This window comes from Sinocyclocheilus anshuiensis, unplaced genomic scaffold (genome assembly GCF_001515605.1).
Source record: "Sinocyclocheilus anshuiensis isolate Anshui unplaced genomic scaffold, SAMN03320099.WGS_v1.1 scaffold1572, whole genome shotgun sequence".
NCBI classification, from domain to species: Eukaryota; Metazoa; Chordata; class Actinopteri; order Cypriniformes; family Cyprinidae; genus Sinocyclocheilus; species Sinocyclocheilus anshuiensis.
In genome coordinates, this window is record NW_015555807.1 from 220,513 (window position 1) to 240,963 (window position 20,451).

General features: G+C 36.8%; 2 protein-coding genes across 8 annotated transcripts in view; one reads left to right on the forward strand and one right to left on the reverse strand.

Annotated features, from left to right (window-relative positions):
• tbx21 (T-box transcription factor 21) overlaps window positions 1-5,666 on the forward strand; it is a 17,095-nt gene extending 11,429 nt beyond the window's left edge. Inside the window, exons 2-6 of one of the 2 annotated variants that reach the window (XM_016469199.1) lie at window positions 278-432; window positions 1,606-1,727; window positions 1,912-2,070; window positions 2,440-2,501; window positions 4,075-5,666. In XM_016469199.1, coding sequence (XP_016324685.1) covers window positions 278-432; window positions 1,606-1,727; window positions 1,912-2,070; window positions 2,440-2,501; window positions 4,075-4,870 — 1,294 coding nt within the window. In that variant the 3' untranslated portion in view covers window positions 4,871-5,666. The remainder of the gene's footprint in view (window positions 1-277; window positions 433-1,605; window positions 1,728-1,911; window positions 2,071-2,439; window positions 2,502-4,074) is intronic. The other variant, XM_016469200.1, reaches the window with a different exon arrangement.
• A 1,370-nt stretch (window positions 5,667-7,036) lies between these two features.
• LOC107675013 (oxysterol-binding protein-related protein 6) lies at window positions 7,037-19,456 on the reverse strand. Of its 6 annotated transcripts, XM_016469195.1 has the most exons (25): window positions 19,398-19,456; window positions 19,188-19,304; window positions 19,020-19,119; window positions 17,182-17,410; window positions 16,731-16,874; window positions 16,571-16,624; window positions 16,367-16,480; window positions 15,117-15,272; window positions 14,792-14,894; window positions 14,584-14,702; window positions 14,415-14,501; window positions 14,076-14,099; window positions 13,436-13,586; window positions 13,190-13,320; window positions 12,308-12,400; window positions 11,916-12,081; window positions 11,062-11,348; window positions 10,380-10,517; window positions 10,234-10,297; window positions 10,063-10,141; window positions 9,829-9,973; window positions 9,573-9,723; window positions 8,339-8,465; window positions 8,047-8,169; window positions 7,037-7,966 (listed from the first exon to the last, which is right to left on the reverse strand). In XM_016469195.1, exons 4-25 carry the CDS (start codon window positions 17,311-17,313, stop codon window positions 7,858-7,860), a joined length of 2,697 nt encoding a protein of 898 aa, XP_016324681.1. In that variant the 5' UTR covers window positions 17,314-17,410; window positions 19,020-19,119; window positions 19,188-19,304; window positions 19,398-19,456; the 3' UTR covers window positions 7,037-7,857. The 6 variants fall into 6 exon arrangements, with proteins under 6 accessions (XP_016324681.1, XP_016324682.1, XP_016324679.1 ...); XM_016469196.1 differs by having other exon boundaries at window positions 14,415-14,483; window positions 19,020-19,304; XM_016469193.1 differs by having other exon boundaries at window positions 19,020-19,304.
• Between the last annotated feature and the right edge of the window lie 995 nt (window positions 19,457-20,451).

Consider the following 20,451-nt stretch of genomic DNA (forward strand, 5'->3'; position numbering starts at 1 on the left):
GTGCCCACTGTATATATATATATATATATATATATATATATATATATATAACATCAATTTGACATTGACAAATAGTATTTATTATAGTTATTTTATATTATGTTTTAATCTATATTTATATTAATGTATTTATTTGTTTTAGACAAAATCTAAAAAAGTATATATTTATAACAAAAATATTTGTTTGTCAGCTTATCTCTACTGACCAAAATTTTACTATCATTGCACCCCTAATAATGTGATCTTATCTTGTGTTTTCTGATCTGTCTGTCAACAGGAGGATGTTTCCTTTCCTCAGCTTTAACATCAGCTCATTGGACCCCTCGGCTCATTATAACATATACGTGGATGTGGTTCTTGCAGACCAGCATCACTGGAGGTACCAAGGAGGCAAATGGGTCCAGTGCGGCAAGGCAGAAGGCAACATTCCAGGTACCCAACAGTCCTTTTTCTGCCCACTATCTACTTTTAAACCCTACAAACAAGATAAATGTCTTTATCTGCATTGTGGTTTTCACAGTGTGAGTCTTTTCTGAGCAGTGCAGAAAACTTCACATACCAATAGCTCTGTCTTTTTGTGGCTAGAAATGCATGAGTGTTTCTGATACCACTGTATGCCACAATCAGAGGAACTTAAGCATGTGGCCCACCACAACAGCTCTGCACTGCAACTGCTGTTCAAGGGAGACTGCATGGTAGTCAACATTTGACATTGCACTCTTAATTGGCTTATACCAATCAATTTACAAAGTGCAAACATTTAAATACTCATACTTCTGCCTGTTTCAACCTAGTTTTTTTCTACCTAAACTCCTGACCTTTCCTTACCTAAATATGGCACTTCTATAATTATAATAATTATATAATATAATAACAATTTATAAAATATACAAATATTTTTGTATGAAAAATAAGCTAATATTAAACAATAATTAAATAATAAATAAAATACACTACCCTTAACATTTGGGATCAGTAAATGTTTTTTAAATATATATTTTAATTAATCAAGGATGCATTAAATTTATCAAAAGTGACAGTAAAGATTGATACAACACGTTTTTGTTTCAAATAAATGCTGTTCTTTTGAATGTTTTATTCATCAAGGAACCCTAAAAAAAATTGTTATAGTACACTCAAAAATATTAAGCAGCACAGCTGTTTACGACTTTGAATAATAAGAAATGTTTCCTGAGCATAGAATGATTTCTGAAGGATCATGTGACAATGAATACTGGAGTTTCAGGAATAAATTACATTTCAAAATATATTAGAATAGAAAATAAATAATAACAAAAAAGAAACAACAACAATTTAAATATTTTAAAATGTAACGATATTTCACAATATTACTTACTGTATTTTTTTTTTTAAATGCATCCTTGGTGAGCATAAGAGACTTCTTTCAAAAACATTAAAATATCATACTGACCCCAAACCTAAATGGTATTTTAAATGGTGTATATCAATAAAATACTGTGTCGTTGACAGTAAAATATGGTGTAAAGACATGAATATTTAAACTGCATTCAGTACCTATATATTTATGCTTAAGTGCTTCATTTATAATTTTTTATATATATATATATTTTTTTTTTTTTACAGGAAACAGAATGTATATGCACCCAGACTCTCCCAACACTGGGAATCATTGGATGAGACAGGAAGTTTCCTTTGGCAAACTGAAACTTACCAATAACAAAGGCAGCTCTAACAATGTAGGACAGGTAATTTAATATAATAATAAACTCCTACATTAAAGCCGACTTACTGCAACACACCCAAACCTAAGTCATCTCTGTCATCATTGGTTGTAGTCAAACAGAGATTATGGTTATCAGTTAGGTAGAATATATAACACCATAGCATATCTGCACTATTTCTCTAACAATTGCATTGCTTGGAATACAGATGATAGTGCTGCAGTCGCTCCATAAATACCAACCACGTCTTCACATCGTGGAGGTGAAAGAGGATGGAACGGAGGACCCCTTTCTGACCTCGAAAACTCAGACGTTTGTCTTCCCTGAGACTCAGTTCATTGCCGTCACTGCCTACCAGAATGCAGATGTAAGTCACGTCATCTGAATGCATCATGCTGTGGGTTATTTTCTTATTAATCAGATTGCAACTGCCACATAACCACTGCTTACAGCAAACAAAGATACATGTCGTCACAGTGTGGGATGACCCAGAGGAGAGAGTTGTGTTATGTCTGCACTTTGAGTCTGTGATGTCTGTAAAGTGTTGTGTATGTGCAGAAGATGTTAAGTCTGACTGTAGCAAAGAGTATGGGTGTAATTCATGAATTATTTCGTAATGGCAGTGATCTATCAGTCTCCCTGACTATGCTTCCTGTACCCATGTGACTTTACTCTTACCCTCTCTCTCTCTCTCTGCCCTTTCTCCAACCTCTTCCCTCTGCCATTTCTTTCACAGATCACTCAGCTGAAAATAGATCATAACCCCTTTGCTAAAGGTTTCCGGGACAATTATGACACGTAAGTAAACCTGAAGTAAATTAAATACAGAAAATTGGTCTCTGTGGAGCACTACTTGTCATTTACATCTTTGCATCTTGTCATTTACATTACTATCTATCTATCTATCTATCTATCTATCTATCTATCTATCTATCTATGTAATCTGACCATTTCTATCTATCTATCTATCATCTGACTATTTCTATCTATCATCTATTTATCTACAAGCCTATAAACCTTCAAGACTTTTTCATTCTTTTTTTTTTATTTTATTTTTTTTTACAAAAAAAGACTTAGTCAAGCCAACATTCAATTCTGCATCTTGTTTGCTACCTAAATTCGAATTCAATTAAAATTCAGGAACTTCATTCTTAGTTTAATTAATGGTGCAACATTATTAACATAATATTACCGTTTTACTCAATCGATTCGACACATTTCTCCAAACTCAGGTCACTGTTCTCAAAACAGTTAACACAGTGAGCTGAACACTTTGTAACTGTCCTGACCAGATTGTACGTTTTCATTTATTTCATACAAATTACAAATCATGCAAATAATTTTCTCAAAACACTGTGAACAAAATGCTCAAATGTTTTCATAATAGTTAGTAAAACCAACCAATACTTTAAAATATCTGAATAAAGGTTTACACAAATCACAAAGATTTATGTACCATTTGTCCAAACACAACAAACAAAACTCTGTAATTTATCATATCATCAAATGCACATGGTATATTTTCAGTTGGCCCCAAACTAATAACTGCTCACTTAATAACACACAGGAAACACAGTTTTTCTAATTGTTTACACATTTATCATAATTGCTTTGACTATTAAGGGGAAAAGAGGGAAAGAATATGCCAACAAACAAACAAATAAATTAATTAATAAATAATGGAGGAGGGGTAAAGAAAGAGGTGCAAGTGGAGAAGTCTATATTTCTATGTAAATATTTTTGCTATGATTTTTTATTTTAGTGCATATTTGTAGTCCTCCTAGGACAACTTCTGCTCTTTACAAGTAAACATCCAAACATTTTTCAGAATTGATGTTTGAGAACATTCAGGTGGACAATCAAGTTTATTTTGAATGGAGCAAGAGAATTTATATATATATATATATATACATATATATACACCACAGTGCTGTAAAAGACTGCTCTCTAGTTATCAGAAGAGTTTGCAGTTCTTGCTTCTAGGTGGCACAAACAGATTTTAAAGGGGCAATTAGTTTTTCACATGGGTGTTTGGAGTTGGATAAACATTTTTTATTTTGGTTAGATATACACAATATATATAAAACAAAACTCCCTGTTGAAGAATTGCAATAAACTTGTATTTTCATTAGTGTATTTGTGCATCTACAGCAGACTATGTTTTATAATCATTAGAGAACAAACATATAGATTTGATGTAAATATTTACTTTTAATAAACGCATTACTAGAAAAAAATTGTTTTGAGAACAATTACATTACATTGGAGAAAAGTGTCAAATCGATTGAGAAAAACTGTAACATATTAACATTTCAGAAGGGGTTTTTTTCAGTTGAAGATGACCTCTGACCCCTTTTATTTCCTCATGTAGGCTCTATGCACCTCCTGACTCAGACCGCCTTACGCCTTCCCCAAATGAGAGCCAGCAGTTCCTACCAGGCAGTTGTTACCCTCACCAGCCATACCTGTCTGATCAATACATGAGCCCCCTGCCTCAGAGTCGTTTCTACAGCCGCGAGCCGGTCAGCATGACCCAGCAGTGCCCCAAAGACCCTGCCGCCAGCCCCCACAGCCGCTTTTACCTGCCCAGCCAGCAGGGGGTGCCGCCGAACCGCCTCGACTTCAACACATACGAGAGCGAATACACTTCCAACAACCTCTACAAGCCGTTTCCGATTCAGACGTCCCCACACCACCCTCTGGGCTACTACTCTGAAAGCCCCTTCGCTTCCGGGCCGGTTTCTGGCACCAACGCAGGAGTGTGGAGCTCAGGACGGCCCTCAACGCAGTACCTTAATCACCCACACCACAGTAAACCCGTGTCTAGTCTCGGCTGGTTCCGAACCATCTCGTCCCCAGCCGCGTCTTCGTCTCCCTCAGCGGTGAACTCGCGCTTCCATTCCTCCCCGTCACTCCTGGATCCCCAGCGCCAGCCGCTGCACCAAGACAAGTCCAAAGAGTCCGGGGAGGACGCCTGGATCGAAGCCCCCTCAGTTAAATCGGTGGACTCAGCTGACTCAGGTTTGTTCGAGGGAGGAGAGAGCAAGAAGAGGCGCGTGTCGCCTTACACGTCCAGCACGGAAAATTCCCCTCCCAACCGCAGCGTAGAGGCTTGCGAAAAGGACAATTGCAGTGACGTGGGCTACTACGGCTTCTACACCCACTGAAGACCAGCACTCAGACTGTGCTCCTGCTGCCTTCCACCCACCGTCTGTCTGCATGACCCGAGATGCAGGGATCGAGCTCTCTGTGATAGTAGCTACAGTGCCAGGTGTTAGGTGGCCCCTCTGTGCTTTGTGTTCCGTGTTAGATGTTTGGGGGTCATGTGGAGTTGTTCTGAAGGTCACTGTCACACAAAAGACGAAGACGATGTGACTGCGCTGAGACACTGGCCTGGAGACACACAGACAGACAGACCTGTGTGATTTTAGCAGCTGAAGATTTCACAGCACACCTGCTGACACTCCCCCAAAGGAACTGTCTTTGTCCCCCTCGTCAGCCACAGACATGAAAACACCTCACAAAACCCACGCACCTCAAGCACCCTCAAATAAACAATCAAATCCTTGTCATCACATTCACATCTATCTTGAAAAATGTGGACTTGGAGGTATAGTTCACCCAATAATGAAAAGTCCGTCATTTACTCTCCCTCATGTCATTTCAAACCTGTTTGACTTTCACAGAGAAGACAGTTTTAGGAAATTACAACAAGGTGCTTTCAAGCTTCAAAATCACTATAAAAATAGTTCATACAGCTCATGTGCTGCATGTCAAGTCATCTAAAGCTTTGTGATAGCTTTGGATGAGATGAGACGTGAAATTTAAGTCTGACATCATCTGATTCGGACATTGCTTGCTCTCTCACACCAAAAGAAAAGTCTGTTTCTCATCTAATGCTATTGTACATTTCAATTTTCACTCAGAAAAATTGCTAGTAAATTTCACAAATAATTACAATGAAAGTAGCAGATTGAACTAAACATGAAATTTTGAAGTAGAAAGACTGAAACTGTATTAATAACTTCAAAAACACCCAGAGTGTTGCGCACAAATCCTTTAATCGGTCTCTAAATGACATGAAATCGACTTGCTTAAGATGTGATGCTGTGGACCTGTAAGCATGTGCTGATATAACATCTTCAGATCGGTTGCTCTGACATAGTTGTTATTTGATGGATGATCTCATTGGAAATAACATCAGAAATGTACATATTAAGCAGAAGATTTATATTTAAACAGAGTAATGTTGCATGCACTTGAGTGCTGTATAACAATTTAGCACAATACAGATTTAATACATTGCACATTTGAATGTGAGCCTTTATTAGAGTGCAACATTTCTGTGTCCAGTCAATCTTAAATGCACCCCTACAGGGAGCACAATCAATAAGCACATTAAAGCCCAGGCCACTCAGACAACACATGCTGGAAATAAAATAGCCATGATGTCTAACAGACCATGGCTGTATGCACCAGCTGGAATTCCATCCTTTAATAGACAGACATAATAAAGCTTGACAGAATGTGGTGACTCTGTGATCACACTTTTTTTTTTTAAGTCAGCAAACTTACTCTAACTGCCTCTGTTTATTTTTCATACATGTATTTTGATGCAAAAGCAAATGAAACAAGAGTAATATGGTTAAGACTACATTATTTTAAAATGCCATTACTGGAAGCCATTGCCAGATATCATGCTTAGTTATTTAGCATATACCATGCAATTTAGATGCTGGGAAATTTGTAATATTTTACAAATGTAATTCATTATTTTGCTTATGGGCTTATTAAGGTTAGTTATTAAGAATTTGACAACGATAAACAAAAAGCAAATGGCTGCAAGATATAGCAGCAAAAATTTCACTGACAATCAACATTAAAGAACAAATTTGTATTTTAAAGTGCAATTAAAGTGTTTCTATGTCAATTTAATAGATGCATAATTAATGTTTATGTTTGGTTTCTTTTTATACACTGAAATGCACTGAAAAGTTTGTTACTGTTGATGTGAACTGAAAATAATGAACAAATTGTCTGTTGTTGTCATATTAGCAGTCAATCCATGTTTTGGCTGACCCCTGGTGGACATTATGCTCCTCATATCTTAGAGTGTCAATAGCAGGAACCTATTTAGGTTATTCTCTCTGGCACCATCCTTGTCTGGTGCTTCTGTAGTAAGTTTCCTCAGCCAAGCAAACTGAGCCTCAGATACAGCTGTCAAAATACTGTATATAATATTAAATGGTGTTTTTGATTAATTCTAAATGTAATAAAGACTGAACTATACAAATTCATTTTTTTCTATTCTTTAATATTGTACATTTTATTGCTGTTTTAAATAACTATACAAGTGATGACTTGAAAGTTGTACATTTGTACACTATGATTTTTTTCATCCAGGCCTACACAAAATGGTCGTTTGGGTTGAAACTGTGAGCTTAATTCATACTTAAATCCCAATAAATACAATATCATTGTCTAAAATCAAAATATGACATTTAGTTCATTTAAAAAAAAAAAATAAGACGTGCAATATAAGAGTGCTGTGGACACGTTTCAGAAACCACCTTCAGCAAAAAGTCAATAAGGGCCCAAATTAGAATTAATCCATTTACTGCTCAATCCTGCTCAGGTTGAGACATAGCTTTGCAAGAGAAATAATGGTCCTTTTATAAACTGGCGAGTTAACGGAAGAAAACGTTTGTTAATGAATATTACATATTATCAAATAATCAATTTTCTTTATCCAGACTCCTGTTGTTTCCACTGGCACATAAGTAATTACATCAAGTGAAAAGTAATTTAACAAATTGTGTGTAATTGTTCAAACTAAACATCTCCAGAACTCGCATACATTCTCATTTACCTTTTGGCTTATATTTTATCCAAAGTGGAAGACAAGGTCAAACTGTCCACCAAGTTTTGGTGTCCTCAACCATAAATTAAATAGAAATCTTCAAAATGTATCCCTCCTCTTGTTGTTTGGTAAAAGCATCATCCTTGCTCAGTGGATTCGGTTTAGTTAAAAAACCCTTGGCAATTCATCGTTGCTCCCAAAAGCTCCAAGTTTGTGTAGTCTTTCAAAAACTGTGTGCAAACTGAATTTATCACAGGCATTAAGTGTCCACAGTGTTGCAGCAATCTGCCTTCTTCACCATAATTCCAGGTTTTTAACATTGACAAAACCAGCATTATCCCTGATCTTCCAATACGTTCCATTGTAAAGCCAAACTTCCTTTCCAGCAGCATCCAAAGTTTTCCTGTAAGATCATGGGAATATTTTAACATTCCAGCTGTAATTCATATGAATAAATCAATTGTAGGGTTGATGTCGACTCACCTGAAGAAGCGAGGGATATGCTCCTCTCCTCTCTTGGCCAGAATTTTCCTCCTTTCTCTTTGCTTTTCCTCCACTTCATCCTTCTTTTTATCAGTCTCCTCTATTTTCCCCTCCTCAAGAAGCCTAACAACACCAACACAGAGCAAACTTAAAACAGACGATCTAAAAAAAGCATTTCATGGACTTGCTATATTTTGAACAGAATCGAAACAGAATCCATTTATGTAGCACTCTTAAATCATTCTGGCTCAAACGTCTGTCTATTTATCATTGTCTATTAGGAAGGTCTCACCTTTGGTCAGGCCGCAAGCGTGTATCTGTAGGGGGCAGCAGGGGCTTAAGGTCAGGGGTCAGCTCATTCATCTCCATTGCAAAGCTAGAGAAGCCATAGTAAGTCATGTAGTTCTTGGGCTGTGGATCTGTAAGGAAGCACAGACATTCTGACAACATCTGCCAATACAAAGATACATCTTTCATTTATTTGTTTTCTCAGACAGACCAGTCACAAAATCAGAAATGATCCCATTCAGAATTGACCCAATACATTCCTGGTCTTCTTGTGAACAATGAACCTATTTCACAGTGATGGCGTTTTTCCAGATATTAACACTGTAAATCTAGTTTTTTATATTTTCAGTTTTAAAAATATAATGTACATTTATAACACTATACTTTGTGTTTTATAACTTGGCATTAATTTACAGAAAACTGGTAAATGCTACTGCGTGACTGTTTCTAATAAAACAGCTGAGGGAGTTCCATAAAACGGCTGTTTTGATCAACGTAATCTCTCTTTTTGTTTCCATATTTGGAAAGTTATAGAAATTATGTTTTGTTTTCTTTTGTTGGTCACACTTTATTTTAAGGTCCAATTCTCGCTATTAACAAACCATTAACTACGACTTTTGCCTCAATAAACTCCTAATTTGCTGCTTATTAGTAGTTAGTAAGGTAGTTGTTAAGTTTAGGTATTGGGTATGATTAGGGATGTAGAATATGGTCATGCAGAATATGTGCTTTATAAGTACTAATAAACAGTCATTGTGTTAACAATATGCATGCTAATAAGCTACTGGTTAATAGTGAGAATTGCTCCCTATACTAAAAGTAATTTTGTTTTTGATTTTTTTTCACTGGGGCAAAAGGGGATGCAAAAAGTATGCAACATTTCTTGTAGTTCCTGTTCACCACTATCGAAGTTTACCAACTATGATGACTTCTGCTGTTGAGAACCCTCAAAATGTGAAGAGAGTCCATGGCAGCGTGAGTTATTACATAATGCTGACCATTATTCAAATATGTATTTAGTATTTTCTAAGCAAAAGCATTCGGTCTGGATAATTCCCAATTGATAAAATAAAATTTTATTTAATGTTCTGTTTCACACAGAAACACATCACATGTTAAAAGTAATTTGGTTTGCAAACGTCAGTTTGCAGCAGTGGGCTGTTCATTGACGTCAATAAAATGGTACAATAATAAAATAAAACAGTATTCAATAAAATGAATGAAAGATGACTACTCACTTGGCTTCCAGATGCACTGTAGATTGGGAAGGGTGTCACAGAAGATGCCCTCATGCCAAAATCCACCAAAACGATGGACGATATTATCAGTCTCGTCTAGAACTTGACCCTGCACTTCGTTTTTGGAACCATCTGAACCCCAGTAACGTGACTGAGAGGGGAAAAAAAACATTTTCTGCATTTGTACAAAGACTTCATCTATATGTACTCGAATGAATCAAATGACTACAAAATGTGCAATCAAAACCGAACACACCTTGACAAATGTGATCTTACAGGTGCAGACCGAACTTTTCAGGTTGCGAATAATGACTTCGCCATAGTGCTCTAGGTATCGCTGCTGACTGAGAACATTGTGGATGCACGTCACCACTTTGTTCCATTCATAATGGTCCCCGTAACTACAAGTACAGTAAATCAAAGATCAGAATTCTCCTTTAACACTTCAGAATTAAGATTCCACTCCACTGACACCAAAGCAGATACTTGCTTTTTTAGAGTCACATTCACCATCCCCGTTGGCATAATCTCCAAAGATTTGCCCCAAAACTTGTTCTTCCATCTCTGGTCTGCTCTCAGCATGTAGAATTAAAAAAGGAATGAGATTCAAATTCAAACATACAGTACATTAAGACATCATCACACAGGCCTTAAAACATACCCTGCCAGAAGTTGAAATTGTTTGATTCTGCATGACACGCAGATATTGGTGGATGATGGGAAACCTGAGGGCAAACAAAACCACAGAATAAACAACTGCTTGATAGCAACTTATCTGACGTATAATTAGATGTGATTATTAATTACCTGTTCACTAATGTAGCGGAAGCCTCTGTCCTCTCTGATACACTCAAATGTCTCTCCCAGAACTGGATTAAAAGGTTTGTAACGGTTGCGATACTGAGCCGTGGCATAGCCAGATATGGCAAAAGCAGCGATATAAACCTTTACAAGGACAAAACAGAATTTTCTAAATATAAAGAAGTACACTACTGTTCAAACATTTGGGGTCAGAAGGAATATATTTTTTTAAGAAATTAATACTTATATTCAAAACAGATGCATTCAATTGATAGAGAGTGACAGTAAAAACTGTTTTTTGAACATTCTATTCATCATAGAACAACTGTCTTCAACATAGTTATAATACGATCTTCTTGTTATTTGAGCACCAAATCAGCTTATTAGAATGATTTCTGAAGGATCATGTGCCACTGAAGACTGGATTAATGGCTGCTGAAAAAAAATAGCTTTTCCATCACAGGATTAAATTACAATGGAAAATAGATTAAAATAGAAAACAATTTTAAATTGCAAGAATATTTCACAATATTACAGTTTTTTGTTGGATCAATTAAAAGCAGCCTTCTTTCAAAAACATTACAATATGCAAATATAGTAATAGTTTTTTATATCACTTCTAAATGAATCACTCCTTTTGTGATAATTTGGACATATACAGTTTTGCTGAAGTTTCTGTAATTATTACCATCCTCTGGTAGGGGTCATCGGTATGATTGGCAGTGTCCAGTAGGTCAGAGTATTCCAGCTCCTCACAGAGTCTCTGCAGCAGGCACACAGGCTCATTCAGAGCTGCTGGCATGGAGACACGGGACAGATCCTTCCCTATGTTGTTGTAGAGGATAGTCATCAATCCGACGTGGCTGTTGTCAGGGCAGACTGCAGGCAGAGTAGTACGACGTCCAGTGTTCTTTATGCTGTTCAGTTTTGCTGGTGCTTTTGAAAGGCTGGCCCTGTACTTGCGTGAAGCCATTGCTGTAGAGTTCATAAGAAAAAGATAATGTTGTAACACAATGTAATAGATTTACATGAATAAAAGTACACTACAGTTCAAAAAATTGGGGTCGATAGAGTTTTTTAAGCTGCATTATTTTGATCAAGAATACAGCACAGACAAATACAGTGAACTATTATTATAAAAAAATATATATTTTTTAAATGTAATTTATTCCTGTGATGGCAAATCTGAATTTTCAGCAGCCATTACTCCAGTATTCAGTGTCACATGATCCTTTAAAAACAATTCTGATATGCTTATTTGGTGCTCAAGAAACAATTCTTATTATTAATGCTGAAAACAGTTGTGCTGCTTAATATTGTTGTGGAAATTATACATTTTTTTAGCATTCTAAGTTCAAATGGAATAGAAATGTTTTGTAACATTACCAATGTCTTTACTGTCACTTTTGATCAATTTATTGCATCTTTGCTGAATAAAAGTATGAATTTCTCCAACTGAACCCAAACTTTTGAATGGTAATAAAAATGGACACCTAAACACCACACACAAATGTGCCTACAGAGAATTTAAATTTTACTAACCATGAGCCTCATCAGGCTCTGAATTACTGGATCCATCACTCAGACCGGATTCATCAGACATCTCTGAAGAGCTCGCACACATAAGCTCATCACATGCGTCAAAATACTCTGCCCCTGAGTCAGCCACCGAGGGTGCATGGAAAGACAAACTACGGCCTGAGCCAGACTGAGTGAAACAGAGACAGACATGTAGGTAGTCAGAAACTGTAAGCTTGATTGCATCATACTGCTATGACAATAAAACTATGAGAGGACAAAAGAGCCCGTCGGCATATGAAGTAGGTGAAACCCATCAACCTGTAAACAGAATAAAAAAGCAGAGGGTGGAGGAGGGAAAGTAAGAGACGAAAATGGGAACAGGATGAGTAGATTCTGGGTAGAAAGAGACACACCTTCCTTTGTAGCACAGTACGGAAGGACTCTTCTGAGGAGTCGGAGGACACTGAGAGTTTGTGGATTTTGGTGTGACGGGACTTAACATCTAACTGAAGATACACATATACACACACACACACACACACACACACACACACATCTATGCAGTAAAACATAACATGTAATGCACTGAAAATAAACTATTAAACCAGTGGTTCTCAACCTTAGTGACTCCTAGGCCCCTCACTGTCCACAACAATATTCAAAGACCCCATAACTTCACCGGTTGTTTGATAATTCACCCAAAAATAAAAATCAGCCTCAAACTGTTCCAAATCTGTACAAGTTTATTTTTTCTGATAAACACAAAAGAAAACATTTTGAAGAATGTGGGTAAACAGTTGTTGGTCCCCACTGATTTCCATGGTATGGAAAAAGTACTCGTCAATGGGGACCAGTGACTGTTTGATTACCAACATTCTTCAAAATACCTTCTTTTGTGTTCAACAGAAAAAAGAAATTCAAACAGGTTTGGAAAAACTTAAGGTTGAGTAAAAGATCACAGAATATTCATTTTGGGATGAACTACTCCTTAAGAATTATTAAATAATCAGAAATGTTCAGTTATTTATTTAGCATATTTTAATGCTTGTTTTGTCTTGTTTTAAATCATTTCAAATCATCTTGAACTTTTTTAGAAATCTGTTGAAGCCCCTGATTGAGAACCACTGTATTAAAGCATTTACTAGCAGGGGTGTTTGTTTTATGGTATAGAGCTTACAGCATCTTTAATAACAAGATAAGCTATAGTAAATCTATTCTTTGCATGCAAGCAGAAAATGTCAAGGCAATACTGCTGCACTTTGTGCTTTTCGATAAGTAATATAAGTCCTTGTCACCTCAGCCAGGCTGCAGAGGTTGTTGATCTGGGCAGAGGTGGTCTGGTGAAGCTCCCTGCTGGACCAGGTGTCCTGCAGCCTTTGGCGCTCCTGAGCAAGAGCCTCATGTGCAGTACGCAAAGATGCATGGACTATAAGGAAAAAGACACAGTGTTGACCTTCAACATTATATAACTATTACAGCAATAAGCATAAACTGGGTTTCAATTTCAACTATAAAATCATTAAGATGTTATCCTTTCATACCTTTCAAGGACATGGAGCAGATGTCTTGGTGGAGTTTCTTGCTTTCTGATGAGGTGGAGGCTGGTGGGGTTGCCTGGGTGGAGACATAATCGGGGATTGAAGGGACAGAGGTTCCCAGGTGGGCAGAACTGGTCAGGTGGCTTGATGATAGCTGCATTAAATAAGTGGGTAGAAAACAAGTAGGAGGAGATATTATAATTTAATGTCTGCAACATGTAACAATCAGAAGCTATAGTACATGTACTAAAATACTATATAGACTACCATTTAGTGATTTTTTTTTAAATAAATTAATTTTATGTAGCAAGGATACATTCAATAGATCAAAAGTGAGAGTAAAGACATTTATAGTGTTACAAATCATTTATATTTCAAATAAATGCTGTTCTTTTGAACTTTCTGTTTATAAAAAAAATCCTGAAAAATTTATTATAAATATATTAAAATATAAACCAGTTGTTTTAAATTGCAATGATATTTAACAATAGGTAAGAGACTTGCCAACCCCAAACTTTTGAGTGGAACTATACAATATGAAAAATGCAATAGGACCACCATCTGGTGTAATGCATTTGCTACTTGGTATAATGTGTCGAAAGTTACAAGGAACTTACTATCAGTGTTTCTTGTGCTGATTTACCGATTTAGTAATCCCACGAAACGGCTTCATGTAAAAAAGGAGTTGACTAAATTACTGGGGGGGGGGCTTGGGAAGCTCTCATGCTTACTATACATTAACACAACACAAATGCCTGACTACAGTATGCAAAAATCAAATCAAATAAAAAATACACAGAGATCTTTGGGATGACACTGCACATGGAATAAATTCCATTATGGTTTCCAAACCTTTGTGGAAAACATGAAATAATCCCAATGGCAGGGCAATCCCTGTAGGCAAAGATTATAATTGCTTCCAAGGCTTTATCTAAGATATCCTAATATCAAGTAGAAGAAAATGTAAACTGAGCAGCCTCACCATTCCAAGAGCCTCAGCTCGAGACAGAGTGTGAGAATGACCCCAAATCTTTCCACTCTTCTTCTTGGGCTTGTCAAGAAGGAGATTCTATGGGTCAAACACGTGTGGGAACATTTACTTGCAAGTCATTTTAGTAAAGGCCTGTCTTCAGCCTGCTGCTTTTACTAACCTGCATGCTGATAATTCTCTGGAGATCTCCGTTATTGATCATTTGGCCAGACTCTAGAGAGTGCAACTTTTGGACCAGCCGTTGCAGCTCATTCAGCTCTATTTGACAACGGGTAAGCTCTGGAAAACAACACAAAGCGGTGGATCTTATTCTGTGCTTATGCATCCGTTTATTACAGTTTCACTAGTATTTAGAAGCACAGCTGTACCTTGTGCACAGATGTCAGGTTCTTGGGTCTGTAGCCAAGCTGACACTTTCCCATTAACGGCAGGATTGACACATGGCAGAGGTTCACCCACATAAGACGTGCCCTAGAATTGTTCATAAGACATTCATTTGTAACTTCCATCAGACAAATAAACAATTAAATCACCGAAGCATCTATTAGTGTACATTTACAGATAAAACCACCATCTGGGACACTGAGGTCTAATCACTAATTCGTCTTGTTCTTAAACTGTGAGGACACATTCTCCTAATCCCTGGTGATTTAGAGGGCTACAGGAAGTCAATGTAGGAACCACTTTACTCACCATTTCCTGCATGGGACTGTTTTTGTGAGATAAATTACTGCTCTGGGACAGGGCCTGGAGGAAGCCATTGTGAACTTGTGCAGCCTCGTTTTTCTTATGCATCCTGTGGGCACTCAGCTTGGTGACCCATATGTAATATAAATCCGGAGTCTTGGCCTAGTTAGAAAAGTAAATGAGTTCAGTTGACTTTTTTTTTTAATTGTTTATTTATTTATTTGATTAAAGGGGTCATATGATGCGATTTCAAGTTTTCCTTTCAAGAGCGAGAGCGAGAGAGAGAGAGCGCAAAAGAGTGAGAGCGAGAGAGAGAGAGAGAGAGAGAGGGGGTCACATGACAGTGGAGTCAGCTGTCTTAACCGTGGCTTGTGTACGGCAAACACATACCAGCTTCATCACTGTGTCTGTCACGCGACTCTGTTCCCCTTTCGGGCTCTGTCTTTACATTTATTCTGAAAGATGAAGCTCGCGATTATGGTAAGGGGCATTACATTTCCGACGAGTGCTTGCGGTGTTCGATGATCTTTAAAAAAGCATCATATGACCCCTTTAAATAATAGCATCATTTGTTGGATGAAGGAAAAGTAGTCACATGACATGCAGATAAACAAATGAAACACTTTTTTAGAATGTTTTATTTTGATTGTTTTTATTTTTAAATGATGGATTTAATGAATTCTTAGCTTTTCATAAACTCATGAACCCCCTGCATTTCCTATAAAAACTTTCAGGGGTTCGTGAACCCCAGTTTGGAAGATCCTGGATAAGTGTTTAAGGATATAACTTATGGAAGCCCAAAGAATACAAAATTTTAAAAAAGTTAATTGCAACTTATCTCAAAATTCAGTTTATTTCCCCTTGCAATTATGAGAAAAAAATGATGAGGTAAAATTCAGGATTGCAAAATATAAACTATGACTTCTATTCTTGCAATTCTGAGTTTACCTCACATTTCTAATACTATATCTTGCAGTTCTGACATTTTCCCTCAGAATTCTAAGTTTACATCTCACAGTTCTAACTTTTTTATTGAGTTTATATCTTGCAATTTGGAAACTGAAAAAGTCTTAATTGTGAGATATGAACTCAGAATTGTGAGGAAAAAAGTCAGAACTGTGAAAGTCACAATTACCTTTTTTTATTTTTTATCCCGTGGCAAAAACAAGCTTCCATAGAACTAAAGATCATATTAGCTTTAAAACATAAATTAATAAATTTCATTCAGTTAATGCCAGCAATATGCAACAACTTACTTTCATGTGATACAGAATGTCTCCAGCATCCAGATCTATGTGCCTTGCTTTTTTGTTCACTGACATAACTGCAAGACTGACATCTAGTGCACCGTGCATTTTCCCTTTGGAAAACTGTTGAAAAAGTAAATCCCTGACTGTTAAAAAAGCCTAGATCCAACATCTGCAGTTTCTGGTAAGGAAAAAGATAAGTAGCATACTTACATCATGTTGGTTTTTTGAATATCGCAGGATCCCTTTATCCACGACAAAGTATCTCTGTAAGAAAGCATAACTTTAAAGTTCATTAAATTTTACACAGTTCTACAATTATCCCAACAACTATTAAGGAAAAGATTACATGAAACATATTTTTTTCTCATACCTTATGCCACCCTTTAAGAGGCCACTTTCTCCTCTTCATCAAGTAGCCTTCACAGATTCCTGGAGTATTCGCATCCTGCATGTTTTCTCCAGTGAGGTTCAAATCTACTGGAAAGTCGTCCATTACTTCCCAGTCTTTAATGTTCTATTTGGAACAGAGGGAAAAATGCAATCACAGTTGACGTACAACAGGGCGTTTCCCATTTAAAACATGTGCCACATGTAATCCCTATGAACGAAACGTAACTGCTGAGCTTGTTAAGACACATAAACTTGTTGGTTTGGCTTTCACACCATCTGATTGGACACTTGTTAGGTGTTGAGCAACTGGGCAGAACTCCTACTGCTAGCTTTTCACATATGTACTTGTAAGGAATATATTTAGGTGTGTCCAAAAATCAGTTGAAGAAACCAGAGTTTGAGTGTGTTTATGTCAAGCAGATGGTACAAACCAGCCGTGAGTGACGTGAGGATGCTGTGCTGCTGCTCCTGGAATGAGTGGGCTTATGCCAGCCGCAAGACACCTTCTCCACACCACTCAGCTGTGACTGGGCGTGGTCCAGCGAAGACCCGTGGGAGTCCATTTTGAAAATGTCCTCTTGTGCACTTATTAGTCGAGCTTGGCGTGAAAATACGCTCTGCTAGAGACTCCTTCTCATTGTACACTAGAGCACAATATGTCTGCAAAGCAAAGAGTTTTCACTATTGGATTTTTAGAAAGACAAATCATTTATTGGTTAGTCAGACAAGCATGTGTTAGGACTGCTAAGAAAGGAAGGGTTAAGAAAACAGGGTTAGGAAAACAATTAGTCATATTGTTGATATCAGAGGTTTTTAAAAAAATACCATGAAAACACTATCATTTATTTTTATACCATTTTTTAATTTTGCAAATAACATGTCTTTGTGATATTGCACTTCTTTTTTTATTCAAACAGTACATGAAAATATATAGTTGCCTTTATGTTTCAGAGTTACTTTTATGAATGTTTTGTACAATTAAATGCCATAAATAGCCAATGCAGTAACCTGCTGTTAGATAACCGAATTAGAGGTGTTTTCTCTGGGCACTGTATTGCTTCTGTTTTTGTTTGCTGTCACTGTGCCGGGATCTGCCTTAACCAACACTTCCTGGGCAGGACTTTTAACTTCTGCCCTTTACTAGATCACATTGGTTCATCATCTCATAAACACTTTAAATGGCTTAATATGAAACACAACAAGAGCATAGTAATGCAAAGTAAAGAAACCAAAATAATACACTCATAATTACATAACAGTCTAAATGATGCTAAAACCATTAGGTATGGACCAAGGAAACACCTTTATTGCTGTTTATTCTCAATTACATACTGACATATTATTGAAAAATTCATTTTTCTAGATATAAGCCGAATGGAATGTCATCAGAGGGGTGTGACAGAAACCAAACATGTTTTCTATAATCTCTTATTGTCTTGACAACACTGACAAGCTCATACATGCCCATTAAACTAGAATGAGGGCAAATGAGATGTTTTGTAAACTGCTGAATTTGCAGTTGAGTAATTAACTATTTGATTACATAATTGGCCGGTAGTAAATAGGCCGATCTGAGGTAAAAGCAACTGGACTTATTCAATCATTACCAAAATTCATCGTTGTTTTTATGTAAGTTTTAAATTGTTTTAGATATCCTTTTTTTTATGAAAGGCAGAATATGCACAGTAACACATGCTTATGGTTAGTAACCTCTCACAAAGGTAACGGTCCCGGGAGAGGCTTAGCGTCATTACGATAATTGGCTTTGAATAACCCTTTTTAGCAGCCCTTAGCTTGAATAGCTTTTCACCGTGAGCATGCTGACAGGTCACAGTACATATGAAGTACAGCATCAGGAAAACAGTGTGACATACACGTTTGAATAATCACAATAACATAGAACGATCATCTAGTAATTTAGAGTAGGCTACTTCATTTTATTTAATTGTAGATTTCACTAAATTATAAGAACTGAACACGATTTTAAAAATGAAAATAATTGTTAAACAGCTTAAGGTCAGACAAAGTAGCCATTCCTCCTTGTCTAGTATGTGAAGCATCATCGAGCGTGTTCAGAAACTAATTTTTTTTTTTATTGAACAATATCAATTTACAAACTCAAATGGGGAACAATAAAATGCATATGACAAAATATACAGTTTTCCATACATATCCGTTTCCAAACAGTAAATATACAAATCCACTTCAAACATATACTTCTACTGCTACCAGCATTTAAAACCACAAGGTTTCTAACTCAAGCTCTTACCTGAGGTTCCTGCTCTTGGCCAGCGTGTGGTGTATCTCGGAGTGATTCCCTCCAAGCGCCTGAGTTTCATGTTCCCCCATTTGTTCAACTTTGCGTCACTCTACTCTCAGAACAGGAAACCAGTTAAACCACTTTCAACTAAAACTGCAAGATATTCCAAGTGCATACCAGAAAGAAAGATGTATGGCGGACAGCTCCCAAACTATCCTCCACTGGTGACGGAACATCCTCCAAATCCACCCAAGGCTCCCCGCCAAATCATTATCCGCATTAGTGTCTTAAAAGCTGTTGGAATTACAGGCACGTAGGAGGAACTTCACTGACAGCCAGCCATTCAGATGCATTACATCTGAAACTATTGAGTTGCTCTGCCATTACCTGTTTACTGAGATGAGATAACCTCCAAATGTAGTCATATTCAAGTGGGTAACCCCCTACTGGTTCATATATATCACACAGAGCACATACATTTAATTCATAGGTTTTACAAATTCACATGATTTTTTCCTGAAAGAGAATCATACATAACTGTAAAATTGGCCTAAAATGAAACAGCATGTCAAAATATGAAGAACAGAAACACTTCTACACTGAACCCAGAGTTATAACCATAAAGTACTAACTGACCTAGATTAACATGAAGTAATCCAGAGATTAGCACTAATCAGGATCCGTGACCAGCTAGTGTTTATTTTGGTGGTACAAATACATGTTTCTCTTGGCTTTTTAACTTGCAAATCAGTTCAAATACACTTTAAATTGTTTAAATATCCAAAAGGGCATAGGTCGGGGTCTCTACCCTGCTCCAGGAGAGCTACTGTCCTACAGAGTTCAACTCCAGTCCTAACCAAACACACCAGAACCAGCTAATCAAGGTGTTCAGGGTTACCTGAAAATTACAAGCAGGTGTATTGGAGCAGGATTGGAATTGAAGTCTGCAGGAAGCAGAAGAGAGAAGGGAGCAGGGTTGGAGACCGCTGGCAAAAAATAAATAAATAAATAGACACTGTGCCTATTAATATACATTGACAATTTCTGTACATACCTTAAAGACTTGACTAGAAAAAAAAGATGTTGCATTTCCACCATGAAGGTTGAAGAAAAAAAAAAGATGCAGTTCAATAAGCAAATTGACATTTGATGCCAAGCTATATGGGGTAAGCTGTCACAATGGAACCTGCCATTAAATCGTCTATTAATGGCTCTTCAGCAACATTTAACAGTAAAACAACTAGTAACAAATATACATAGCGAACATTGTTATTCTTAAATTGTATAAGATTACAAAATGTCATTGAAATTTTACTTTGAAAGACAGAATTATTACTAATATTATTCTAATGTAATGTTCTTTAACTAGTCATTTGAAACCAACATACAAAATCACTGCTAGAGAAAACAGCAGAGATGTTGCCTTTATGAAATGTAGCCC